The following is a 27284-nucleotide window of genomic DNA, read 5'->3' as shown; positions in this document are numbered from 1 at the left end:
AAACGGGGCTGAACTTGCGCCTGCGCACTCAGAAGCCGACGTACGGGGGAGGGGAGGAAAAAGGTCGCGCGGAAACGAGGAAAACGTTGGCAAAGGGGCGGGGCGACGTGGTGACGCAAGCGCCTGCGCGCGAGGCGGGGCGAGAGCAGACGGCGGGCGCTGGGTGGGTCTGTGGCGGGTTCGGTTGGCTCCTGTTCTACGTCTTCTGTGTGGTGAGTATTTCGCCATGGGTCTCCGCTGCTGCCGCCGCCGGGGTGCGACCTATGGGCCTACATAGAAGGGGCCGGGGGCCTCGCAAAGGGCGACGGTCTGCGGATGCCGGGGGGCGCGCGGACGGGGTTGACCGCGCCGTGTGGGGGAGGGGCGTCCGGCCGAGGGTCCTTGTTCCTCCATACCTTCCCCGAGCTCCCGGGTTCTCCTCTGCTGTCCTCTGCTCTTCTCCGTGCTCTTCTCGGGCCTCCTTCGGGATGAAGGTCCCCTCGGGCCCCGTCGGGCCCCCTCGGGCCCCGCTCCCCGGGAACCCCGGCATGGGCGGAAGCGACGGGGTGTGTCCCGGGAGAACCCGAGTGACCCCCTGCTCGCCCTGTGGGACAATTCCGTGGAGCAGGCCCAATGACTGGCCTGGGCTGCCGCCTGTGCAGGTGGTGGTCGCGGTACGGGAGGGAGAGTGCAGGCTGTGGCCTGTCGGGGCCACCTTTCGTGGTGCGGCCATCCTTTTGTCGCCCTGACGTGGGCCGTCCTAGCTGGCCAGCGCCCAGCAGAGACTAGGCCTTGAGAAGTTTTTGTTGCATCGTTAACTTTCCAGGCAGTCCCTGGCCGCAGGTACAAAGCGGCCACCGGAAGGCCACCTGCGGCCACCGCCGCTTTCCGGGAAGCCCCGACTCTGCCGTGGTCCACAGCGCCCACGCGACCGTGCCACAATTTACCTTTCCGCTTCATTTTTCACTATTGCCATCCTTACCTTGCCTGCCCCCCCCCCATAGACTCGTGACCCAAGCACACCGAATTGGTTCAGACTGCCGTGTCTTTTTCACCTTTGGTCTTGGCCCAAACCCTTTTTTTTGTCTGGAACTCAGTTACCTCCCGTTTTCTCTGCCTTTTGCTTGCCTAGTTCCAGTTCTGCTATTTAGGACCTAGCCCAGGTTAGCTTTCCTCAGGCTGGAGTAGGAGTTGGCCTGTTGTCGGCTTTTGTCTTGCCTTGTGTCATTGTCCACCAGGCCCCCTAGGGGGCTGGGATGTGTGGGTTTGGCCACTCTTGGCACGGTGACCCCGCCCCCGCCAAACATAGTAGGTTCTCACATATTTTTTGAATGATTGAAATCATCGTAATACCTCAAGATAAATTCAGTGTTCCAAAGCAACATTGGGATTTGTTCCAAATTCAGTGTTACTACTGAGAGGCCAGATATGTAATGGGGGAAGGCTTAATAAAAGCTGCTTCCTGGTGTTTGTGGCTTGGGGTTCTTGGTTTCTGCTTTTGGTAGTTCGGATGCAGGTTTTCTTTGCAGCACCCAGCATACTAACTTGGGGTGTATGCTGCTCTGTTGAATATTGGCCCTGACCTTGGCTATAAAGGATATCCTAATACTCTTTTCCACTTGCCACCTTAGTCTCTCACCCAGCACAGCAGCCCAGGGTGAAGAACAAAGGCTTTTCTACTAAATCTGTAGTTCAGATTTGGTGACCTGGGGAGATGGGGAAGGGATGGGGAGGGGCCCCCCTTTGTAGTTTATAAATGTGATTGAGGTCCCTTTTTATATCCAATTCCAAAGACAAACCACTGAACAAAGAAAAGTTGTTATTTTCCCAGAGAGAGGGGACATCAAAACTCCTTTGGGAGCAGAATTGGGTTGAAGCCATTTATTTATACAATCCTTACTCATCCACCTTGGGCTAATGGTCATACATATCACTACATAAAATGCATTGGATTGCGGGGTGCTGCCCAGATGCCATCGAGGCTGTTGTGTGGTGTGCTGTGTAGGTACCGTTTTCAAATCCAGAGATTCTAGAACGCCAGAACATCCAAGGGCTCTGGATAAGGTGCTGCATGGCAGAGTCATCTTGTGGACTTGGATAATGTATGTAAATAAAAGAGTGACTTGCCAAATGAATGGTAGTTAAGGATAGTCCACTAATATAAGTGCCACAAGCAAATACGTTTTTATTGCCAAGGGTCTAGTTTTATCCATCTTTTTTCCATCTTTTGTTTTGGAAAAGTTGGTTTCTTCTATGTGAATTGGGATGGGAGTATTGCTTTGTGGAAGAAGGAATCCATGGGTCAAGGAGAAAAGCATTTTAAACAAGTTCTAGCATCTACAATGAGCTCAATCTGAAAGAATAGAATTTTCATTTGACCACATTTCTGAAGTTTGGGGGAATCCCGTTGTTCGGTACCAAGTTTTAGATAATCAGAGTGCTTGGCATTCTGCGTTGCTGGATCAAGGCTTTCTGACTGAAAATCAGGTGCTTCGGTCAGTGGAACAAAGAAGAAGCAATTGAGAATTTTAAAAACTCAGTAACTGCTGTGAAAGAAATTTAAGCAAATTTAAAAAAATTTTTTTAATTGGAGAGAGAGAGAGAAATATCGACTTGTTACACCTACTTTATGCATTCTTGGTTGAACCCCCAACCTTGGCGGGTCTGGATGACCCCCAAGCCAACTAAGCTACCCGGCCTAGGCCTAAAAGATTTTTACAGTATTGCAGATGATTATAAATCATGATCTGTTAACTGAAATGGGGTGGGGAGGGGGTGAGGATAAAAATAACTCCCAGTTTGAACATTCCTGGATAACCCTTGAATCTAGGGTAAGGCAAAACCACAGGCTATCCAGAAAACGATGGAAAGAAGCCAAAAGTGAGATCTGTGACAGCAGAAGCTTCATAGACTCAGATGAGGATTCGGGTTTTACATTTTTTCATTGAAAACACATTTCACTGGAAGTAAATTTGTTTCTGACAATATTAAGAAGTGCACAAAATAATAGAAGAGTAGATAAATCCAGAAGCTCGTTTTTTGAAACAAACTCCCCAGCTGTTCTATTAAGAATAACAGCAAATATATATAGGGGAAAAGGTGTGAGCACAAACACTGGAGATGATCAGGATGGCCACCCACCTGAAAATCCCAGGGAACTGAGTAGTAGATACCGAACTAGGACAGATACCACTGAGCAGCCCCGGAATGATCTGCCAATGAAAAGGGACCAAGACTGGACGAATTAGAGCTGAATTATGTCCAGGTAATACCAGTGTCATGGAAGCCACTACTTAAAAAGGGAAAACACTCTATTTTATGAAGATAGCTCAACTTCAATAACAAATACAGCCTGGATGCCTAAGAAAGAAAGTTAGTGAGTTGTAGGTTTATCTCATGAATATAAATGCAGAAGTTCTTGGTGAAATTTTTGTTGGCAGTTAGATTCCAGAAATGTACCTAAAGCATCTATGAATATAATAAGCTGTTAGAACAAATTAAAAGAGAAAAATGCAACCGTGGATAGATGCTAAAGACATGATGAAATTCAGTAACTAAGTCCAATGAAAATATTAAGGGTATTTCCATAAGCCAATGACAGGTGTTTTTCTCTAATTCGTCTTATCTTGCTCAGCATTCCTACTTCCCTTTAAGCACACCTAATTCCACCACCTAGGCAGAAAGCATTCTGGATCATCCAGATCCAGCTTCACCTGCTCCTTGTCAGAAATCCATACTTGGAGCTCTGGGCTTCGCCCAACACTCCCCCTTCCCATCCTCAGTAAAGATGTGGTAATAACAAGAAGCAGTTTACAAACTGCATGTAAGTATTAATCTCAACCTCCTCTTCCTCCCCCTTTCTTTTAGACCAAACCTTGAGGTGCAGGGGCCTCATTTCCTTATAGGTGGTTGGCAACATTTCATTCAGAAAGGAAACTTAGGATGTGCGGTATTCAGGAATGTTAAGGTTTAGGGGAAATGAAGGGGTAGAATAGTAATAAAATTTTTCTAATAAATTTTCTGAGCACCGGAGGGAATGAAATTTGACTGTATTCACAGCTCTTGGCTTTGTTGCCAAAGGCTAGCCATCAGACCCCACATTTCCCAAAGATTCAAGGCTTCTAAAATTTGTCTTAAAATTCCAGAGCTTTCTAAAACTTCCATTTCTCAAAGCCTGAAGCGCCTTCAGTCCTTTCTTTGCCTTGTAAATGTAGTGCATACTGTCCTGTCTGCCCCAGTGTCAAAAGCTGGTTCTTGGGAGCTCAGGGAGTCTGGCAGCTGGCACCGTGCTCTGCAGTGTCCCTTTGTTACGGAAAAGGTTCAAACCGGAGAAGACCCAGTTCCAGAGTCTATGGAAACTTGTCTCTGGTGTGTCCATTGTGCCTACCATATACTCATTATTAAAGAGGGGATGTTCTTGAGAATGTGGAATGTCGTATGTATGTATACGTAGCTGTATGTGGTTGCTTTCATCAGTTATTCACATCTAATTTATCTTTATATGAGTTTTATCATTTCTGAGGAAGTATTTGATGTAATTGAGAAGTCGAGTGAAACAATCTGTTGGTGTTTTACGTGGAAGTACATCTTTCCTGTCACTTCATAGTAAGTTAAATACATGTATGCATTGTGGATATATGTGTGCATGTGTTTTATTTTTACAGATTGACAGAACTTGCCTGAAGATGTCTAAGGTAAGGAGAGACTGCTTTGTGTTCTCAAACTGTTTACAGTCAAAATTTATAGCACATTATTTTTAATAACAACGGATATAGTCGATTCATTAAAGCAGGGTTGTCATGCTTTGAGCTCTGTCCCGCCCCTCCCCCCCCCAATTTCCAATTTTTTATTTCTAAATACAACAGGAACAATCCATTTAGGCTCCTAGATCATTCCCAGAAGATCAATCCCGTAATATTTTAAAATTCTAAGAATTTACCATGAAATTTATGGGGCTCTCCAACTTGATAAATTGGCTTATATTAGCTTTTGCAGATTAGCCCAGAGCCGTGAAATAAACTAGTTCTAAAGAACATGGAGAAAAGCAGAACTTGTGTTTAAAATTACAGGGTTATTATTTCTTCTTGCCTTTTGTTTTTGAATCTATGAGTGTTACTATCTGATGGATAAGCATCATGATAATTTTTGCTTTTTATACAAATAGGAGAGTGAAACACCAGTAAGCAAAAAGAAAATAAAAATTAACCATGATTCCATCACCAGAAATAACCACTGATAAGCTTCTTCTGAATACATTATTACTCGTGCACATTTATTTAGAAAGCAAATAAATCAACTGATGTGTTTTGACTTCCTCTCATTTATAGTGTGCCCAGTTCTGTAGTTTAACTTGCTTTGTCTCATGTCCATCTGTTATTCCTCATATCAGGTGTCCATCTCTCAGGGAATGTTAACACTTAGCATGTGTCTCATTCTCAGTTTTCTGTGTCTTGGTCTTTGAAGCTAGATATAAGCCCACCCCTAAGTTGCCTGCCTGGCCCGTGGTGAGGCTCATTCTGTGGAGCTAGGAATATAGTAAGAGATGTGGCTTTTTCTTGGGTGCTCTTCAGAAATGCATCACACCTGACACATTTTTCTCCTATGTATTATTTAATTGCTTAACAAATGTAATTTTAGGTCAGCATATAGATATGGAATAACACTGGATTGGTTTTTCTAATTTTTAATAAATGTTCCTAAGTGAATACCATTAGTTTTCAGATAGAAGTGACTATTTGAAAGTATTATTTATGTATTATGTATATTTAGTTTGTGAAAACTAATGATACCTGTGTTTGTCACAGCTTGATTATATCTTACAAGCAACTGATAAGATGTTTATTTTCTTTCTCTCTCTCTCTCTCTCTTTTGGTAATATCTTATTTTAGCAACAACCAGCCCAGTTTATAAATCCAGAAACTCCTGGCTATGTTGGATTTGCAAACCTTCCCAACCAAGTTCACAGAAAATCGGTGAAGAAAGGTTTTGAGTTCACACTAATGGTGGTCGGTAAGGAGTTAACTTATACCTCCTTGCTTATTAAATATGGGGGGAGGTAAAAAAAAAACCGAACTCATCTTCTGGAGGGCGGGTCCCTTACAGTCCAGGCTTCCTCCACTAGTGAGTGTCATGGGAGCCCGTCTGTGTCGGTGTTCCAGCTGGCCTTGTGAGGGGCTACATTCGGCTGCAGTGAATTATTTTTGAAGATGCTTTCAATGCATTTGCCCATTTCCGATGGGAGGTTGACAAGCGCACCTGCCCACACTGTGGTGCTCTGCAGTTTTTGTTTCCCTAAATGAAAAGAATTGTCAAAGGGAAATGTTTTGTCAGTGATCAAGAGGTGAAATAAAAATGGCAGAAGCACTTAAAAGGCATTGGAATCAGCAAGTTCCAGAAACTGTTTTTGAGCAGTGGAAAAAAGTCTCAGTAAATGTATTACATCAGATGGAGAGTACTCTGAAGGGGACTGAGATTTAAACATGTAAGAATAAGTACTCAGTTTTTATAAATAAATTCTGAGTTTATTTATTTATAAAATAAACCCAGAAAATTCCTTTGTTGGCAATCAAATAACTTGGGAATGGGGGTGTTTTTTTATATATTTGTGGAAAGTTTTGCCTAAGAAAAATTACAATTTTTCTGATATGTAATACTGTGTAGTAGTAGTTTTTACTCACTGTGGCAGCCAGCCTCCAAAGCGCTGCCCAGTGATCCTTGCTTCCTGGTGTTCAGGCAGCTTTCCAGCCCTCCGCCACTCTGGGTAGGTCTTACCTGTGTAACCAGTGGGACAGTGCAGAAAGGAAGGTGTGTGACTTTGAGACGGGCACAAAGGACACTGTGCTTGTATCTCGCCTTCTCTAGGCTCACACTGAGGGCAGCCAGCCACCATGTTGAGAAGACACTTGAGCAGTCTTACAGTGAAGTCCCACAAGACTGAGGCCTGCCAGGAGCCTGTAGTGACCCATCTCAGAAACATCTGCCAGCTCTGGCTCAGCCTGAGGTGACAGCATCTTGGCCAACAGTCACTGTTAGTGCATGAGAGAGCCACCCCACCCCCAGCCACAGCTGCTCACCGTAGACAACCCCAGATTCCTGACCAGAATATGTGTCCATGAAATCACAGTACACGTTTCTTGTTGGTTCAGGCCTCTGGGTTATACAGTAATCTGTTACATGTTCGTAGGTCCTAGTATACACTTAATTGGAAGTGTGCCTAATACTTGAAAAAATGTTCCATTTTTTGCTGGATGTATTTTAAAGAAGGAATAATTGCAATTTTTTTTAATTGTTACTTAAAGTCCTTTGAAATTAAGTGGTTTCTTGACATACTCTGTCAGATGTGTTTTTTGTGGATCACAGCGTAGCTTGTGTTTCAGCATGACCGTACGAAGCTTAACTGTTAGTTCTACTTACCACACCACATTTCGTTCGTTCTTGATAGTGGTACAGTTCTCCCCCACATGAGAAGATGGTTTGATGGTGGTTGTGTGTGAGTAGGACAAATCGTTGTTTCCTAGGGTGATTAGTTCATAAACCTGGCATTAGAGAGAGTGTGGGACCTTGGTCCAGAGAAAAGGATGGTGACAGATTTTAGGATCACAGTTACATGATGATAATGATGATGCAGATTAAATTCCGACAGAAGAGAGGGATTCAGTGCACTCTGTGCTACAGTTACTTCATTTTAGAGCATTCTAAAACAGGCAATAACTTTTGCTTCTGGCCGCAACAGAATAATTCATAGGGCCAGGTGGTAACTATTTAAGGCCTTGTGAACCAGTTTTTGGTGCAGCCATTCAGTTCTGCTGTGGTTGTGGGAAACGGCTGTGCTCCAGGGAAGCTTCGTGGAGAAAGAGCAGGTGACGTGCACTGAGGGCGTCATCTGCTGCTCCCTGAAACGACTGCTGCCAGACTGATCCTGGCACGAATAACTACGGGCAGGTTGGCGTACAGGGAACAGCTCTTTCAAGACATTCAGCAACGGACAATGTAGGGCTTTGGTCCTTGAGAGAAGGAAAACAAGTCCCGTGAACTGGAAAGTCATTCCAGCTTCCTGCTGTGCCCTGGCCTTGCCCTGGGGAAGACTAAGAGGCTTAGACACAAGGGTCTCATAGCTGAAAGACTTGGTCACCATTCTGGGAAGCGGAGTACCTGGATCCTGCGTTGTAATGGCAGAGTTCCAGAGACAGCCCGGGCTCCAGAAGACTGCATGGGTTCCCTTGGACACTGTGGCTGACTCTGGAATTTCACACAGCTGTGCAAGATGCAGGCATCAGGAGAGTGAGCTGAGTGTAGATGGCAAAGTTGGGAAGCCAGCCAATCAGAAGAGACCTCCCTAAACAACCAGGGCATTCTTTAGAACAGGGGTGCCAAACTCATTGTAACCGAGGGCCATATCAGCCTTGTGGTTGCCTTCAAAGGGCTGAATGTGACTTTAGGACTGTATGTAACTACTCCTTAACAGTTAAGCAAGAGCTCAGTGCTGCCACTGGGTAGAAAGAAGGTGCCAGGCTGGATAAAACAAGGTGGAGGGCCGGATTCAGCCTGTGGGCCTTGTGTTTGCCACCTGTGCCTTCAAAACCGCATAGAGTGCTTACCTAGGAGTTGGGCTAGACCAGATAGAAAGGCCATTTGAAACCCACTGTGACAAAGCTCCTAAAGACTTGAAAGAATTAACCAACTGCTTTCTAGGATAAGACTCATTGCTCATTAGAGGAGAACATCAAAGTCCTGACATTTAGAGTGTAACATTCACAATATCTGGCATCCAGTAGAAAATGACTGGATATGCAAGAAGCAGACCGAATGTGGCACGTGATGAGGAGAGAATTCAGGAAATAGCAGCAGATCGGGAAATGATGGAGATGCTAGGGTAGGCAGACAAGAATTTAAATATTAAATATGCTTTTGCCCTCAAAGGAAAATATGAGTAAAGTGAGATAAATAGAAGAAAACAAAAAAGAACCAAACGAACATCTAGATTTTTTTTTTTTTAAACACACATGAGATGAAGAGTTTTCTGTTGGGTCAGCTGCAGATTTAGAGACCTCAGGAAACGGGGCAGCGGAAAGCAGCCGGACTGACATTGGCCAAGAGAAGCAGAGAGGCGAAGAACACTAATAAAGGGGGAAACAGCCTAAAAGTAGCCAGAGGGAAAAAAGGAAAAGACATTGCGCACAGAGGATCAAAAGTAAGACGAACACTGGCTTCTCAAGAACACTCTTAAGCCCTGTGGAATGACAGCTTAAAGTCCTGAAGGAATGCAGCTGTCAGCCCAGAAGTGTTCACCGAAGATAACCAAGAAAAGAGGGAGCACGTGGAGTGTCAGATGTGTTGTAAGTATAAGAAACCTCTTGCCTCATAATTAGTTTAAAGATAACTGACTTTAGCCCTGGCTGGCGTGGCTCAGTGGATTGAGCACCAGCCTATGAACCAAAGGGTCGCTGGTTTGATTCCCATTCAGGACACATGCCTGGATTTTGGGCCAGGACCCGAGTAAGGGACTTGTTAAAGCCAACCACACGTTGATATTTCCTCTTATTTCTCCTTCCCTTCCCCCCTCTCTAAAAATAAGTAAAATCTTTTAAAATAAAAAGATAACAGACTTTAAAACAACACTGTGTACCATGTGAAAATAATATGGACACAGCATAAGAGCTCAATCAGAAAGCAGAAGAAGAAAGAACAGATGAGACAAACAATAGCATAATGACAGATTTGAACACAACCATGTTAATTATATGTCGGTGGACAATGCAAATTTAAGGGAAGGGCTGGTGTCTCAGCAGCAGGAAGATGGGTCGTCAGTACTGGTGGATCCAGACAGTGTAATATTACTCAGCAAGTAGACTCGGACTGTTGATAAGTAAACAGCATAGAGTTATCTGCAAAGCTAATTATGCTGAGGAAAAGCAGCCAGCCAGATGGCCTGAATGAATCTGTATGTATGAATTCTAGAGTAATTAGAACCAATGTGTAGTGACGGCAGACGGATGTGCGTGTAGTGGAGGCTGGGAGGGTAACCTTAGTGTTACGGAGAGAATCTTCATCTCCAGCGGAGAGTGGCTCCCTGAGTGCACCCTGTTGTCAAACTGTGGTGTGAATGAGCGCCAGCAACTGTTCAATCGGGGGGGGGGGGGGGTGCAAACTGTACCCAGTCAGTCAAGTCAGAGATTGAGGGGGAGATGGGTAATGAAAAACAGAAAGTTAACCTCAAAACCTGCAGCTTTTACACTGTAACTATTAGCAGCTCAAGAAGAGTGGGTATCAAGAAAACCCCAATACACCCAGCTTGTAAGCCAGAGTGTTTGGAGAGGAAAGACAAAGTTTTTAAAATTCTAGCAGACGTCTAAAGAAATGGGAAACTTCACAGAATGGCAAACCATATGCAAATGAAAGACCACAAGTATTGGCAGGAATCTGCAGGGAGTTTGAAATCACAAATTAGTATGTAGTCATCAGGGTGGAATCGGGGTTGGCTGCTGCTCTAGCATCAACTCAAGTGGCAACAGCTGGTTGATGACCTGTGTCAAGTAACTACCTCCCTCAGTTATGTGCAGCGGTGGCTCAGTTTACAGGAAAAGCAAGGTTAGAAGTGTGGGCCTGAGACTTACGGCCAAGATGGAGGTGTAGGTGGAAATGCTGTACCTCCTCTCACAGCCAAGTTTAAGGACAACAAAGATTTAGAAACAAACACAACCAAAACGGACAGAAAATTGAACTGTACCGAAGTCTGACAACAATGGACTATTCATCCAGACCGGTAAGAGGGGTAGAGTTGGTGGCTGGCAGAGAGGGGGCACGGCAGGAAAAAGCGGCCAGATGGACCCAGGCGTGCAGGCAGCGGTTGGCAGATCCCAGGCGTGGGGTGGCAACAGGCAGACCCAGTAAGGGTGCAAGGCAGCTGGCTGACTGTGATCATACATTCACGTGCAGGTAAAGCAGGTGAAAAAATGGACAGTGAGCCAGACCACACAACCCAGGGCCCCAGCACCGGGAAATAAAGCCTAAAAGCACTGGTTGGAAAAACTATCAGGGGTTGAGGTGCCAGGAGAGGCTCCCAGCCTCAGGAGAGTTTGTTGGAGAGACCCACAGGGTCCTAGAATATGCACACACACAAGTCCACATACCTGGGAACCAGCACCAGAAGGGCCCAATTTGCTTGTGGGAAGCGGCAGAGGAGACCAAAATCCAAGAGCACAGAACAAATGCTATTGGTTCTTCTCTGACCCCACCTCCACATAGAGCATCACAACCCAGCAACTGGGTTGCCCTACCCTGGTGAACACCTAAGGCTCCACCACTCATATATAACAGGTGCAAGCAGACCAAAACATAGTGGCTCAAGCAGAAGAAGAGCTTCAGGTCCCAGAGCCAATACTTCTAAGTAACCAAGAGATAGCCAACCTATCAGATGCACAGTTCAAAATACTGGTGATCAGGATGCTCACAGAACTGGTTTGTTTTAGTCACAAAAATAGATGAGAAAAGGAAGGCTACACTAAGTGAAATGAAGGGAAATGCACAGGGAACCAATAGTGATGGAAACCAAACTGGGACTAAAATCAATGGAGTGGACCAGAAGGAAGAAAGAAACAACCAAACAGAAAAGAATGATGAAACAAGAATTTTTTAAAAAATGAGAGGCTTAGGAACCTCCAGGACATCTTTAAACGTTCCAACATCCAAATTATAGGGGTACCAGAAGGGGAAGAGGAACAACAACAAGTGGAGATGTTACTTGAACAAATAATAAAGGAGAACTTCCCCAATCTGGCAAAGGAAATAGACTTCCAGGAAGTCCAGGAAGCTCAGAGAGTCCCAAAGAAGTTGGACCCAAGGAGGAACACACCAAGGAACATCATAATTACATTACCCAAGATGAAAATTAAGGAGAGAATCCTAAAAGCAGCAAGAGATAAGGGGACAGTCACCTACAAAGGAGTGCCCATCAGACTGTCCGCTGATTTCTCAAAAGACACCTTACAGGCAAGAAGGCTGGAAGGAAGTATTCCAAGTCATGAAATCCAAAGACCTACATTCAGAATTGCTCTATCTAGCAAAGCTTTCATTTAGAATGGAAGGGCAGATAAAGTGTTTCTCAGATAAGGTCAAGTTCAAGGAGTTCATCATCACCAAGCCCTTATATGAAATGTTAAAGGGACTTAGAAAAAGATAAATATGAACAGTGAAAGGACAGCAAACACACAGTTATTAACAACCACACCTAAAACAAAAGCAAACCAAGAGGACAGCTAGATCATAGAATTATAAAAATGGAGATCACAAGGAGTGTTAACAGGGGAGTGGGAGGAGGTGAATTGGGGAGAAGGTACAGAGACTAAGTAGCATAGACAGTAGGTAGAAAATAGGGGGGAGGGCAAAAATAGTATGGAAATAGTATGGGAAATATAGAAGCTAGAAGAACTTGTGACATGGACATGAACTAATGGGGAGGGGGTGTACAGGGTGGAGGGGAATGAAGGGGGAGAAATGGGACAGTTGTAATGGCATAATCAATGAAATATGTATTTTTTAAAAGTATGAGGCTCACTGCCAAATAGTGACCTGGTAGAAAGTCAGTGGCATAGTCAGTATGACCATGTTGACGAAAGCGTTAGAAAACTCAGGAAATGAAATCAGGCCTTAAAACAAGTAGTGTCGGAGTCATTGTAGGTCCAGAGGTTCTGCCTGTGATGGGTTGTTTGAGCAGAAAAGCTGACCACTTAGAGCACTGTTCTTCAGGGGCCTTCGGGAAAGGCCCTTGTGAGACATGGAGGAAGCAAGCAAAGGTTTCCTGTGTTAGTTAAAATCAAAACTAAGTGTGGTCTTGGCTGGTGTGGCTTGAGGGCCGGTCTGAGAATCCGAAGGTTGCTGGTTTGAGTCCCAGTCAAGGTACATGCCTGGGTTGCAGGCCAGGCCCCTGGTTGGGGGTGTGTGAGAGGCAACCACAAATGGATGTTTCCCTCCTTCCCTTCCCCTCTTTCTAAAATAAAATCTTAAAAAGAAAAGTAAATGTGAACAAGAAGTCTTCCAGGTTAGGAAACTCTTCATTTCCTAGCACCCCTGGCTAGGTCTAAGTTTTTCAACTTTTTTAGCCCAGGTTTAAAAGGTAAAACCCGTCCTGGCTGGTGTAGCTCAGTAGATTGAGCACCAGCCTGCAAACCAAACAACCGCGGTTTGATTCCCGGTCAGGGCACATGCCTGGGTTGCGGGCCAGTTCCCAGTGGGGGACGCACGAGAGGCAACCATACATTGGTGTTTTTCACCCTTCCTTCCCTTTATTCATCTAAAGATGTATAAATTTTTAAAAACTGTAAGAAAGGTAAAACCCCAGTTAGATTAAAATTTAAGGCCTCTGACAGTTTGCCTGATGAAATGTCAGCAGTAGTGGGAAAGCCGCACCACCTTTTGTCATCACGCATTTTTCGTGTTGTGGCGCCACCTTGTGCCTGGTGTTGCGTATTTCCTTGTAACAGGTGCACACGAACCATTCTATAGCCTCCAAATTCCACTTGCCCTATTAGTCTTTGCTGTCACTACTTTCCAGGGTAACTGAATGAAGGTTGTGGACCCCATATGTTTTTTGTGTAAAAGTTTTGGCCAGTGATGCGTGTACACTGGTCCAAATCTCTTGTGTGTGTTTTCCTCATTTAAAGGCACCTGACTTTGGAGCTGAGTCCAACATACTTTGGAGCTGACTCCAACATACACACAGTCTTGGTGTCTGTCCCGTTTTCCCTTCCCACAGGTTGGAAAGTATGTGCTGTCGACATTGGTGAGGTATGTTCAGTTTTGAGAAAATGCGGCACATTAGATAATTAGCAGAATCATGACTGAAAAGCTACTTTGCATTCCGTTTATGGAAAAATAGAGATCCCTTCAAAGTCCATTCCACGCATTTGTGAAGAGATGAGGTCATGCTGTCGTCTTCAGATGCACAAATTCTGGAGCCCCACAGCCTGCATTCAGAACAGGGCCCTGCTCTCGGGGGGGTGACTGGCCTGTGAGCACCCATCCCCTCATCAGCAATACCAGAGTCGTGGTCGTGTGAGTCCAGAGAAGGGTGTTTGTGGGACGCTTTGCCCAGTGCTGGGCCTGGCCTGGATGCTCTGCAGACGTCTTCCTGACAGCACCGTGACAATATTCTCCTTCTCGTTTAAAGGTGAATCAGGTCTAGGAAAATCGACTCTCATAAACAGCCTGTTCCTGACGGATCTCTACCCAGAAAGAATCATACCTGGAGCTGCAGGTAGGAAAGTTTCCACGCGCTTGTAAATGTAGTTGGATATGAAAGCTGCTGAAGAGTGTGAGCCTTGAGTGTTTGCTTTAGTTCAGCTTTAAGCTCAAAGGCAAGGTGGTTGAGGTCAGGAAAGGTGTGTCGTTGGATTTGGGTTGTAGACTGACAGCGTAGCCATGGATCCATTCTCCAAGCTTTTTTTGTCTAAAGTGCCCTGAACAGTTCTTGCCTGTGTTCTGTGTTTGCTCTTGTGGAGCAAGCTGTGTAACTAGATTCCGTGGGGGTGGGGTGGTCGGACTCCTGTGGCTGCTGTTGGAGTGTCCGGCGCAGGGCGCCCCTGTCCGTGATCGAAAGTAGAGCGACTGGGTGCGTGCAGAGGGGGCCTGGGACCCGGGCTGCCACGGCACGGCCGTGCAGCCCTTTCACGGGCATTTTTTAGTTCAATTTTTAAATGAATCCATAAATTGTTTTCTTTGCCCCAGGATCAGAAATTATAATTTTTATTAGTAGCATTTTTACTTTCCCAGACAGCCCTTTAATCTTAGCTTCAACGTTTCCCTTTTGGACTTGGGTCATTTTTACACAAAGCTCAGGCTACCTTCTGAAAACCTTCCTCCTGGAGAAAGGTAGTAACTTCCAAGTCATTTGTTTGATAATAAGAAAGTAACGGAACAGGTACTGTTTTCTCTTAGCACACGGGCTCTGTGTTAAGGCATGTTCTCTTACTAAGCTTGTTTCTTTTCTAGAGAAAATTGAAAGAACAGTCCAAATTGAGGCTTCGACTGTTGAGATTGAGGAGCGAGGGGTTAAGCTGCGCCTGACGGTAGTGGACACGCCTGGCTATGGCGATGCCATCAACTGCAGAGACTGGTACGCGCCCCACGGGCGGGTGCCCAGGTGTGCTGCACTCTGTGCGTGTGTTCACACCCGTTCCGATGGGTTTACATGGAAGGTGTTGCTGAGTGGCTACTGGATATTGAGTTAACTGGATGTGGTAAAACAGTGAGGCTATTTAATGCACATTAATTACAATATTTTAAATAAGAAATCCCACAGAGAAAGAGTGTGATTTTTTTCTCTAAGAGCATTCTAGTGAAATCTGAGATCACAGAGTCAGCCCTTGTTCCTGGTTTGAGCCATAGCCAGTGGACACGATTTTGGGGTCCAGCGTCCCTCCTGTTCACACGCAAGGAAATGAAACCTATCGGTCACCCAGGGCTCAGTGCTTGAGGGTGGCCACCCATGCAGAAGGTGAAAGCCACTTTCCCCAGACCCTCCCAGAAACCCCATTGTGTGTATGGGGGCTCCTAGGCCTCCCCTTGGGCACAGAGCGTCAGTGTCCAGTGCTGGGCAGAAAAGGGAAGAGGGAGAGGCCTGTTGCTCTCCTTTGTCTGGAACTGACCCTTCCGCAGGTCAGCCTTGGCATCGCCTGGCTGTGCTGCCTGCCGCCTCAACCCCCCTGCTCTCGCCTGTGTGCTCCTGCCGCCTCCGCACCCCTTGAAGGCATTGGCAGCACAGGCCCTTTTTACCAACCGCTTCCATTCTGACTTTTGATCCCTGACCCTTCGTGCTTGGCACAGTTCGCCAAATGGAGGAGTCAGTTCTCATTCCCATTTATAGATGAGCTGGAAAACCGTGTTTGGTAGACAGGGCACAGGAGTAGGAAAACCTGTCGTCTCTCACACTGGGGCCCACCTGGCTCCCCATGAGGCCCCGTGTACCCCTCAGCTTCAGGACCATCATCTCCTACATTGACGAGCAGTTCGAGCGGTACCTGCATGACGAGAGCGGCCTGAACCGTCGGCACATCGTGGACAACAGGGTGCACTGCTGCTTCTACTTCATCTCGCCCTTCGGACACGGGCTGAAGCCCCTGGACGTCGCGTTCATGAAGGCGATACACAACAAGGTCAACATCGTGCCTGTCATTGCCAAAGCCGACACGCTCACCCTGAAGGAGCGAGAGCGCCTGAAGAAAAGGGTGAGTGATGTGGGCTCACACTCGGGGGGTGGGGGTGGGTCACTTTGTAACCAACACCAGAGACGGGCAGTTGTCTGGCATTTTGCTTTCACAGAGGCATCTGATTGCCACCACTCCTATAACTCAGCCCAGGTGGACACCCCTCAGAGCCTAGAAGGCAGCTGACGTGCACGGCTGTGTCGTGCTCAGTAATGAGGTGAGGGGTTGGGGAGACGTGCTCTGTTCTGTCCACGTTCCACCCCACATACCTGCCTGTGAACATGAGCGATCACGACAGTCTGCTGCTGGGAGGCCTGAGGGGCCTCTGTGTTCAGTACAAGCTCCTTTAATTATCTGGAAAAACAACCACTGATAACAGGTATCCGTCCGTCCGGGACATGGTCTGTTTGTGTTTTTGTTTAACACATGCACAGAGTAGGATTAGGTTGTGCGTATGTGTCTGCCACTAGACTTCCCAAGGACTCCCAGCACACACAAAAAGTGTGCCCCTCAACAGTGTTTCCTCTGTGTGTTTTTGGGTCTGACCTTCCCACCCCCCCAGCATTGACTTTGGGGATCTTGGCTCACTTGTGTGCTCCAAGGGTTTAGAATAGGACTTGGCATGTGGCAGTGAGCAGTGGTCCCCATCCGAAGTCAGATGACATTTTGAGAAGGAAATTGATGCTCATTTAAGTACTTGAAAGGGGACTGAATTTCCCTCAAAACAAGGTTGTAAGTTTGCCTTCCCAGAGCAGCATGTGAGCATGCAGTGCTCCCCAGGACACTCCCGGGTCTCCCGTTTGTGTCACGTGTGCCCTCTGGTTGCTCGGTGCCCTCTGGTTGCTCGGTGCCCTCAGCGCGCGTCTTTCCGTTGACCGACGAGCACCCTTGTTGTCGGGCAGTGGCTGCTACGTTGCAGTCTGGTTCTTGAGTGTTCTCATTTTCCTGGCTGGCTTTTCCACAGCAGAGGCCTGCGTTGGACGTAGCCATATTTGTTAGCCATTCCCTTGACTATCTCGGGGGCCTGCCAGTCTTTGAGGAAATATTCAGGCCCTTGAGGAGCCTGAGAGCTTAGGGGTTTTTGTGCCTGACAGCCAGCGTTTCAGCAGTTCCCGCTCAAGGGAACTTCCCCTTCTGTAGGCGGGGAGGGGGCGGCATGCTTTATCCCTGTCATTCTGTACCCCAAACACTTGGGGCTGGATGTCACACTCTGCAGTGAACTGGAATACTTCAGGCACTTATCTCTCTGATCTTGGGTCTTTTTAACTCCTCTTTATCTGGTTTCCTCCCTGACCTAAAGGAACCTCTCATACCTCTACCGCCCCCTTTGTTTTATGCCTTGGTGTTCAGTCTGCCCTCTCCTGAATCCCTTTTACTTGGGCCTGCTGTCCAGCCACAGATTCCTGTCTTGGGTGTGGCCAGAGGTTCCATCATCGGCCCTGGGCTGCCCCAGGGGGGCTTTGCTGTGTGCTCTTAGTACTGGTCTTCCTGACCCCTGAAGGTCAGCACTGCTTCCTGGCATTCGATCATATCATCTCTTGCAGCTTCTAGGAACCTGCTTCTCTCTCCTGGAAGCACAGAGCCCTCTTTCCCCACTGAAGAGCCCCCCCACTTCCTTCCCCAGCACTGGAGCTCCTGCAGCCGCCGCTTTCCTCCTCCTTCTCTCCTGGTGCGGAACAGCCTGCTGTTACCTCCTCCAGGGTCTGCTCTCACCCACGGCATGGCCCTGCTTTCCGAGGCCTCCATAGGAGCAGTGGGGCCACAGGATGGACGACAGGCCTGAAGGGTCATGCTGACCTCAGCTTCTCCCGCTGTGGTGGTTTCTCCTGCCATTTATGGAGGAGGAGCTGTGAAAGCACAGGGCAGGGGTGGGGGAGCAGCTTCTCTGCATTCGTGCAGTGTGTTCACACGAAGCCCAAAGGGTCACTTTAAGGAAAAAACCTGGGAGCAGGGTTTGGGGTGCAGTGTTCCCTGCTGGCTTTGAGTATGTTCTCGTCTCTTGGGCTGTTGACATAAGAAACGTCCAAACTGTAGAGAATTTTTACAGAAGTTAACTTGAGCCAAACTGAGGACATTGCAAGGACACAAGATCTCAAATGCTTCAGGAAATGACAGTTTTGCAGCTCCTTTTATGTAGTTGGAATTAAGGGGGGAACATAGGAACATTACAGAGGGTGGGAGTGAGCCACCCTCAGATCACAGGGCACACTGGAGAAGGAGGGTCTCCCAGGGGGTGTTTCAAAGACTGACCTAGAAACAATGGCCAGGGCTTGCTTGAAGCAAAGATGGCCCTTTTGCGAAGGAAGTTATATGCATGGGCCTAGTGGGGAATTTATAACCAAATCACCCCTCAGGGTTACTTTCCATAGAACCCCTTCCCTGTCCACGGGGCCCAGGTCCTTGTGTGAGTACACAGAGCTCTGGCCTACCTCGTACCCAGGAGAGTGTCCAGTGTGTAGAATGACCAATGGCTGCTCACCTCAGCTCGTCCCTGTCTTCCCTCCCCCTCAGTGGTCTCTCTGATTGGCAGTGTAGAGAGTGGTGCTTACTGGGGGCCAATGTCTGGGTGTTGAATAAAAGTCTGGGTCCCAGACCCCAGCCTGGTGACCGCAGTGGGTCTCGCCTCCTATCCAGCTCGACCTCCTGCATTCCCGCCACCCTAGATCCATCCTAGATTTCTCCTGATTTCCAAAACTGACCTCCTGGGTCGTCCCCTTGTGGCTCTGACAGGTTTTCTCTGGGTTCCTCTCTGTCTCCTCTGCAGGCTCCTGCGTGTTCTCCAGGGATGGCTTTTCTCTGGTGGCAGCACCTGGCTGGGCCTCTCAGGGGCACCTGTCACTGCGGCTGCCGTGTGGGGCTGGGATGCGGGCGGCAGCAGCTCATTATGTTGCTCTGGACAGTGGTCCCTCCAAACACAGAAATACCATTTTAGCGGTTTGTAGAATCTTTGAAACACCTGTTGTAATTTGTTTGGATTCTTTTGTTATTGAAGTTTGGGTAATTCGGATGTATTTTCTGATATGATGAGTTAGGCTTGACTAAAATTCGTGTAATTCGTTAAAGTTGCTCCTGGTTTTGTCGTTCTTTCAGATTCTGGATGAAATTGAAGAACACAGCATCAAAATCTATCACTTGCCTGATGCAGAATCAGATGAAGATGAAGACTTTAAAGAGCAGACCCGGCTTCTCAAGGTGCAGCCCTGGGCACACAGGGTGACTGGCTCCTGTGACTGGGTGTCAGCACTCAGGACAGGCGGAGCTGGAACACAGCCGGATCCTGGGGCCTGGACTCAGGAATTGTCCACTAGATTTACTTGCAATAACATGTCTGTTTTAAATATATTTTGGCCTATCATTCTGAGGCTTAGGAATCTTAATTGCAGGTTTAATTTGTTTTCGTGGAACACATCGGCCTCTTTCAAGTAAAGTACACATCATTAGCTTTCCAAGTAACGCTGTGGTAGCACCAAGTGCCCCTCTCTGTTCGTGCATCTGTTTTAGCAACAAATGTGGCGGTCCCCAGTGGGGCCCGTTGACCTTGTGTTTCTTCCTAGGCCAGTATCCCTTTCTCTGTGGTTGGATCCAATCAGCTGATTGAAGCCAAAGGCAAGAAGGTCCGAGGCCGCCTCTATCCATGGGGTGTCGTGGAGGTGGAGAACCCAGAGCACAACGACTTCCTAAAGCTGAGGACAATGCTCATGTAAGCCGTGCACGGACGCTCACAGGGGCCCTGCCAGTGCCTACAGTGGGACCCTTGCAGTGAGGTGCAGGAGGCCCTGCCTGCGGCTCTCTGGGATGATCTGAACTAGCCCTTCCCCCTGTGACCTGTAGCTCAGCATGCTCTCCTTCCTGATTGGTCGCTAGAGTCTCTTTTGAGGCTCAAAGTAGAGTAGACCTAAACTGTGGGGTGGCTGCACCCAGCGTGGGTCGCCTTCTGGTCTGGGGAGGAGACAGTCAGATCTGCCACAGGGCCTGCTAGACTGTGTTGTCTCTCCTGCTCAGCCTCAGGGTGGTCCCACCAGCCTGGAGAGTCCTCGAGTGAGTCCTTGCAACCAGAACAGACTGGACTACAAAAACTGTTTAGAGACCGTTTCCTCTAAAACCAGGCTTCACTGTTAGTATGTGTAATGCTCTTGTTCTTAAATGAAGAGGATAAAAGAAAGCAAGTTGCCAAAACCTGTTACCTCTTCAATCAGAGGAGTTCAAACAAAGGCTGATCAGATCAACTTTGAACAAGTGAAAACAGCTCTGCCTGCCACATGTCTCACTTGGTTTGGCAATTTTGGTAAATTAAAATCACTAAAAATATTCAGTTTACCATTCAAGCTCTATTGTAATTCAGTCACCGAGTAAAATGTTTCAAGTGCCCTGGGCCCTTCAGAGATGGGTCCATGGCTGTCATGACTCAGGTAGAGGGAGGGTGTGGCAGCTGAAGAGGTGCCTTGGTGCCCATTGTGTTTCTGAGAACGAGGGAGAGCGGGCGGCCCCTGTGCCACCACTCAGTCCGCTTCCTGGGTCCCGATTACGGGCACGTGGTCTCCGCTCATCCTGGAGTGCTCACATTGGCGGGGGGCCTGGCCCGAAACCCACGAACATTTTGTCCCACCACTAGGAGAGTTGCGGGGCTGTTTCTGTTTCATCCAGAACATCAGTACTTCATTTTGTGGTGGTCTCCATAGCTTAAGATAATTAACTCCTGATACAAATTCTAAGCTCCTGAAGTCTGTGCACATGGCCCTGTGTGGGGCAGTGGTCCCATGCGGAGCTCCACTGTGCCTGTGGCAGAGGCCTTGGAGGGGCCCTGGCCCTGGCCCTGGCCCTGGCCCTGGCCTACCAGGCGGGTATGCTGTGCGCTTGCTGCAGTAGCAGCTGGGGCTGGAGCCGGGGCTTGCTCTGTGCGGTGGCTCCTGCATGGGCTCAGCACGGTGCACTGTTCTCTCTCGCAGCACTCACATGCAGGACCTGCAAGAGGTGACCCAGGACCTCCACTATGAGAACTTCCGCTCTGAGAGGCTCAAGAGAGGCGGCAGGTCATGGCTCGAGTCCCTGTCCACGTCGTGTCCCACTTCCACTGCCCCCTCCTGTGTGTGTGTTTAGCTCAGCCTCGACCTCAAAGCAACATGGTTTGGTTTCCTACTCAAGAACTATTACAAGCTGCTCGTTGCTAATTTAATCAAATGGTGCTCTGTTTTGCCTGTTGAAGGCAGCTTGAATCATCTGCACGTACAGAACAGCTTTAGATGGAAAGGCCAAGGACGTGCATTGGGTGCTTTCTCAAAAGCTTCGCCTGTCAGGAAGTGAGGGCAGATGTTCCTGCTGTTGGTGTGGCGCCCCACACCGCTCCTCAGAACCACTTGCAGCCGCCCACACCCCACTCTTCCATTTTACCATCCCGGGGGTTTTGTATTTTAGACCTGGTTTATAGCTGATAAAAGCACATCTTCGTGTAGAGCTTAGTTAACAAATAAGTGACACGTGTCACTCATAAAAAGGGTTTTCTGTATCGCAGTCCACTAAAATACTCACACCTTTAAAACCTGGTGGGTAAGCACATGCTTTTGAGGTGCATGTTAAAGTCTGCTTCCCTGTCTTACGGACATGGGGACCACACCGTAGGAAAGGCTGTAGCGGGAGGTAGCGAGCAGGTCCCACTGAGGAGCAGCCCCAGGCCAGGCAGGGCGCTGAGTCCTCAAAGGCCGGGCCTCCTTCCTGGCCGCCTCACTGGGACCACAGGGCCCGCTGATTTCTTTCAAGGTGCTGACCACCACCCGTGTTCAGAAAGAACAGTGGGGGAAAGAGCATCTTCAGGAAGTGGCTGAGATGCGGGTGTCACCACGGCAGCTGAGCGTGTCTCTCGAATTTTCCATTTCATGTTACTTTTTAAAAATCCATTATTTGTCTCATTAACCAGGAAAGTGATAAGTATATGTAATTTTAAGTAGATGAAGTTGTCAGAAATGTAAAGTGAAATGGTACTTTGGTCATCTGTCCTCAGAAATAACCAACTTACATTTGTTGTAGTTATTATCATTGTGATTTCTTTCAACTCTTAGAAAAGTGGAAAACGAGGACATGAATAAAGACCAGATCCTGCTAGAAAAGGAAGCCGAGGTACGTTAGAGAAGCACTACCTTTAAAGCGTAGTTTACATCCAACAATAGTATGTGTTACAGTATTAGCTTACGATAGTTTTCCTTATTTTTAAGAAGGAGTATATTTGATATAATTAATGTACTGTATATATATGTCTATATAATAACGATGTTCCTGTTGCTTTACCTGTATTATCTCAATCTCCACTGGCAATTTAGAGACAAAAATTTGGAAATAGACTTTTGTAAAATGACCGATTTTATATATGTTCGTAAATCAGATCTCCTATACCTGTGTGTACTATCTATACATAGATAATAACCAATTAGAGAATATAATGAGAAACTGCCCATCTTAACTGTTAACAAACATTTATGGAGAAATGTGTAGGGCTCACATGGGGAAGGACACTGGAAAACGACTGGCAATTTTTACAGTTTAATAGACATAACTTCTCAGGATGCTTAATGCAGAGATCACAATTTTCTCTCAGTCCCTCATTTTCTTGCAATTCCAGCAGAGTCCTGTGTGCCTGCCAAGTTTTTACTTTGGGGGAAGAGGTCGATAACTGTAATGTTGGTTTTGAAGACTAAGCAGGGGAAATACAGGAATCTGGAGGAAAGAGGCAAATGAGAAGAGGCTCCCTTCACTGGTGATGGAGCCGGCAGAGACCAGTGGTCACACAGAGCCTTTGGTCTGGGGCTGGGAGGCCGACCGAGTCCACGTCTGGAACTAGGTCAGAGGGAGGCAGGCAGGCTCTGACGAGGCTGGCCTAGAGCTCTGTGGGGACATGGGACCCAGGCATGCTCAGCAACTCATCCCAGAGCAGGCCAGCCTTTTGGAAACTAAAATGAGACTCACCACTTTGGCCAAATTAATTCGATGTGAAGCAAATATTTAAATGTTGACGGCATAACCACAAAGTTATCTGAAGAAAGTTTAGGTAAATATTTTATAATGCTTGTAAGCCTCGAGGTCTCTTAAACACAGAGAAAGCTCACCTGTAGAATGTGTAGGGGCCATGGAGGGTGCGCAATCTCCGGGGAAGGGGCCAGGGCTGCTCCTGGCCTGGGCTACCAGTCTCCTCTGGACAGTCTGTTTCCCACCTTCAGGTTAGAAAAGTGTCCCATTGTCTTGTTTCCCTTTATTTTTGTTCATTAATTATTACTTACTTCTCTTCAATACTGAAGTGCATATTATTATTTGCTCACCTTCTGTTGAATTGTTGCTCATTTTCCTGGTTTGTAATAGTTAGCGCTTTGTCCTGTGCTGGGAAAGCGTAGAGGTTGAAATGTTAGGCCTTGCAGGACACCCGTGAAGAGTAAGGCACAGCAGACCCTGCACTCAGTGACGCGTCCCCTCTTGTGCCCACAGCTCCGCCGCATGCAGGAGATGATCGCCAGGATGCAGGCACAGATGCAGCTGCAGATGCAGGGTGGTGACGGCGATGGCACCGTTCACGGGCACCACGTGTGAGGTAGTGAGTCCAGGAGCAGCTTGTCACTGACCCAGCCCAGATGCCAGGGCAGGCGCTGCCACCTCCGCCTCAAGTATTGCCGATGCTTGGCATTTGGAAGCTGTTGCTGACCTTCAAGGAGAAAGGGTTGCCCCCTAGAACAGGAAGTTTCTCCTCCACTGCTGTCTAGGAAAGGTTTTTCCTGTTTTTTAAACCTATAAATAGGATCAACATTAGAAGAAAAACCATGTTGAAGTAACTTTTATTATCTATTTAGACCTTTATTAAAGCTAAAACATCTCTTCAAAGAGAATTTTAAAGGTGTTAAACGGCTCACTCAGACCAAAAGCAAATCTGGCTAGACGGGTGAATTGACCCTGGTGGGCAGGGCCGCCCTGAGGGAGGTGCCTCCTGCTGCTGCTCAGCGCAGCTCTGCTCCAGCCCAGAGATGGAGAAGGAGTAGGTGCGGGGCCTCCCTGCTTGAAAGGAGTCTGCAGACCAGGGACCCTGGCCTGTGTCCTGGGTGCAGGTGGGCACTCAGAGCTGTTGAGTGACCGCTGTCATCTCTGAGAGGAAGGGGTAGGCAGTGCCTGTCCTTGGCGGAGTGGCACCTGGGGTGGACAGTCTGAGCTGGCTCAGGTCTTAGAGGAGAAGCTGGGTGTGGGGAGAGGTCTGCACTGCACGCTGCAGTGCCTGTGAAGGCGACAGGAGTGACACAGGGCAGCACTGATGTAGAAGGGGACCAGGGCCCACCTGTCAGAAGTCCTCCGTGACAGACAGGTGATGAAGGAAGGCTGTGGGGAGCATACTGGGGGCATTGGCCACCAAACAAAGCCCTTGCTCTTGTGCGGCTTATTGGGAAAGGTTTTCATTAGGAAATCCGTACACTGGAAAACACAAGCACCTTTGTTCAGTGTAAGCAGTTACTATCCCAGGACTGTCCACGTAACCCCACCCGGTCAGAGTTGGTTAAACCTTGGCCCAGTCCCAGGGCACAGGCAGAGTTCACACTTTACAGATAAGGAGGTTGGCGCCTTGCAAGCATTTGAAATTACTTGCCTGCGGTCGTGGACCTGGTGACTCCAGAGGCTGAGTCTGCATCTCAGGTTTGGTGTCTGCTGGGGACAGGAAAGTGAAGTGGAAAAAGAAATGGGTTCTGGGGCTCCATCGAGGCTGGAGGGGGTGGTCGTCAACATTCCCTGGTTTCCTCTGACCTTGCTGCTGCCCTCTTTTTAAACCTTTAACTGTGGAATTAGGGAAATTCTACTTTAGTACATAAAATTGGTTCGTACATAAAATTGGTTGATGTTTTGGTATACTTCCCAATTTCCCAGAGCCTCGTAAGTGACTACTTGATTTTGTTAACTCTGGTCAGAGGAAGCTGTCCCGTTCTCTCAATTTGTTATGCAGACAAATAAGCTGTTAATGGTGGCAGCAGCAAGCTTCGCCTGCCTCCCCTTTAAACGGGTTGCGCTTTGTTTTTTTCCAGAGAACACTGCAAGATAACCATTCCAGATGAGTAATCCAGCCCTGTGTTTTCAAGAAATTGTTGGAGAGGTGCCCATCCACGCTTTACAGTGCCTGTGGCTCGAAAATTTAATTTTTAAAAAACTTCTGATGTGTTCTTTTGTATGAAGTACTTCTAACATTTGTATTCATTGCTAGAGGGTAGACTTTGTATTTTATGAGTGAACTTTGCATTTTCTTTCACTTCACGTAACCACTAACGTTAGTTAGCATGGATTTCCAGGGATCGGGTAGCGTGTTAATATGACCGGGCGGGCCTAACCCTCTTGTCCTGGAGGAGCACTCTTGATTTGTTCCCAGAACGCTCATACTTACCCAGATTGCTTCTGAGTGGCAGAGACATGGACCCAGTGACCCACAGGGCACAGACCCATTTGCTCCCCAGGAGCTCCTGTGGAGATGCCTCTCCTCCGTTTGGGCCCAGCACCTAAGACGGGTTTGCTGCTGTGATTCAGTACCTTGCATTCGTCTGCACATGTATCTTTTAGCAAATGAAACAGTAGAATTATCTAATGAAATACATGTTTATACTTAGTCTTTTAAAAACAGGCTTTTAGGGGTAAATTTTAGAAGTCTCTGGGTTCTCACACTAGGTTATTTTTTAAACCGCTGTGCAGAGAACTTGCCACAGCCACTTTGTGTGGTGCTTCCCAGTAGCCCTGGTCTCGTGGGAAAAGTCAGTGCCCAAGGGCTCCAGTTTTCACAGTGCAACTAAGATTCTTACCAACACAGAGTCAGTAAACTATTTTTGCTCAAATTAAATAATTTTTGAAGGAAAAGTAGCAATTCATCTGTTCAGAAAATAACCTTTGTATGTTTTTATGGTACTTTAATACATATTTTTATAACTGCAGGTGTTTAAGATCTGCCTAAGCAGTGGAAATTGGGGTCCTTTGGGGCGTGGTTGCCGGACCACCTGGCACAGGTTCTGAGGTTTCAGTCCCCTGAAGCCCAGAATGCCAGTCAGGTTTTTCCTATTTGGCTTTTTTTTTTTTACTTTTTTTTTAATGGTTTTCTGAAGCGAGACAAATTACACTGGTCATGTTTTTTGTATGTGCCGACTCTCGCCTATTTTTAGTCACCACCATTTCCTTCATTATTTGTGTGGTTCACAGGCCCGTGCTCAATCCACTGAGCTACACCAGCCAGGGCTTCCTTCATTATTTGTGAAGGAAATGGATCCAATGAGAATGAAATACATTTAAAATCTGCACCTTGGCCTGGTTGCAGGTGCCACCAGTCAAAGCTGCCCCTGGTGGGTTTTCTGTGTTTTGTGGCCTTGGCCCTTCCATCCCCTCTTGGCATGTCTGTCCTTCACTCTGTCTCACCCTCCAAGGGTGGCAGTGCTCCAGGGCCTGCTTTTATTTTTCAGCATTTCCTCTGAAGTTGAGAAAGAAACTGACAGATGGAAGGGGACCTGGAGGGAGCAGGTGCTGGTTCACTGTTTTCATTTTGTTGTAACAAATGGGGTAGGGGGCGGGGGGTAAAAATGGAGAAAATAATTTGAGGTTAATTTGAGGATGAGGAGGTGTTTTTGTTTCAGCCAAAAAATAAAACGAGGCCAAAACATGTTGGTTACAGAGGTGCACTTGCTGCCTTGGCCCCTTCGCTGTCTCACAGTCATGAATGGTCCAAAGCTTTGGGTTTGGGCACGTTGTGCAAAGCTCTTACCAAGAAAAGTGTTCCGTGACTTGAGAGCAACTCCAAGGCCGAGTGCTGGGCTATTTTGGCATTTATCAACGGCGCTAATAAAAGGGGGCTTTTGCGTGTGGTCTGTGGAAGCTCTGTGTGTGTGAGTGTACACCTGCGTCTGGGGGGGGCTGCCACCTAATGACAGTTACGGGGGGGGGCGGGCCTACACCTTTACATCCTTTTTCTTTTGCCCAAACTGAAATGAATACTTTTGCTAATAGATCATTGTTCTTTTACTAAGATACTCTTTACCTATGGAAATGTATTTTGAAAACATTTTACACAGCCATTTTGTATCCATTGAAACTAACCTTTCATCAATAAAGCACTATTGTTGA

At 47.2% G+C, this 27284-nt stretch overlaps 1 protein-coding gene across 3 annotated transcripts; it reads left to right on the top strand.

Annotated features, from left to right (window-relative positions):
- Positions 1 to 134: 134 nt before the first annotated feature.
- Positions 135 to 27284, top strand: SEPTIN2 (septin 2). Of its 3 annotated transcripts, XR_005069879.1 has the most exons (13): positions 136 to 212; positions 4644 to 4673; positions 5868 to 5988; positions 14144 to 14230; positions 14965 to 15088; positions 15947 to 16199; positions 19269 to 19370; positions 19733 to 19878; positions 21125 to 21208; positions 22232 to 22289; positions 23646 to 23751; positions 25217 to 26361; positions 26427 to 27284. XR_005069879.1 is itself a non-coding variant. In XM_037069308.1 (12 exons), exons 2-11 carry the CDS (start codon positions 4665 to 4667, stop codon positions 23745 to 23747), a joined length of 1086 nt encoding a protein of 361 aa, XP_036925203.1. In that variant the 5' UTR covers positions 135 to 212; positions 4644 to 4664; the 3' UTR covers position 23748; positions 25217 to 27284. The 3 variants fall into 3 exon arrangements, 2 of the variants coding, with proteins under 2 accessions (XP_036925203.1, XP_036925201.1); XM_037069308.1 differs by having other exon boundaries at positions 135 to 212; positions 23646 to 23748; positions 25217 to 27284; XM_037069306.1 differs by having other exon boundaries at positions 25217 to 27284.

The sequence above is a fragment of the Sturnira hondurensis genome, unplaced genomic scaffold (genome assembly GCF_014824575.4).
Source record: "Sturnira hondurensis isolate 20B ecotype Veracruz unplaced genomic scaffold, ASM1482457v3 Scaffold0018493, whole genome shotgun sequence".
In the NCBI taxonomy this organism is placed as follows: domain Eukaryota; kingdom Metazoa; phylum Chordata; class Mammalia; order Chiroptera; family Phyllostomidae; genus Sturnira; species Sturnira hondurensis.
This window is presented reverse-complemented; position numbering and strand designations above follow the sequence as displayed.

Bases quoted from the DNA above. Each gene is read 5' to 3' on its own strand.
- SEPTIN2 (XM_037069308.1), top strand. The intron at 19,371-19,732 runs GTGCAGCCCTGG...GTTTCTTCCTAG, and splicing joins AGCAGACCCGGCTTCTCAAG to GCCAGTATCCCTTTCTCTGT. The intron at 21,209-22,231 runs GTCATGGCTCGA...TTCAACTCTTAG, and splicing joins AGGCTCAAGAGAGGCGGCAG to AAAAGTGGAAAACGAGGACA.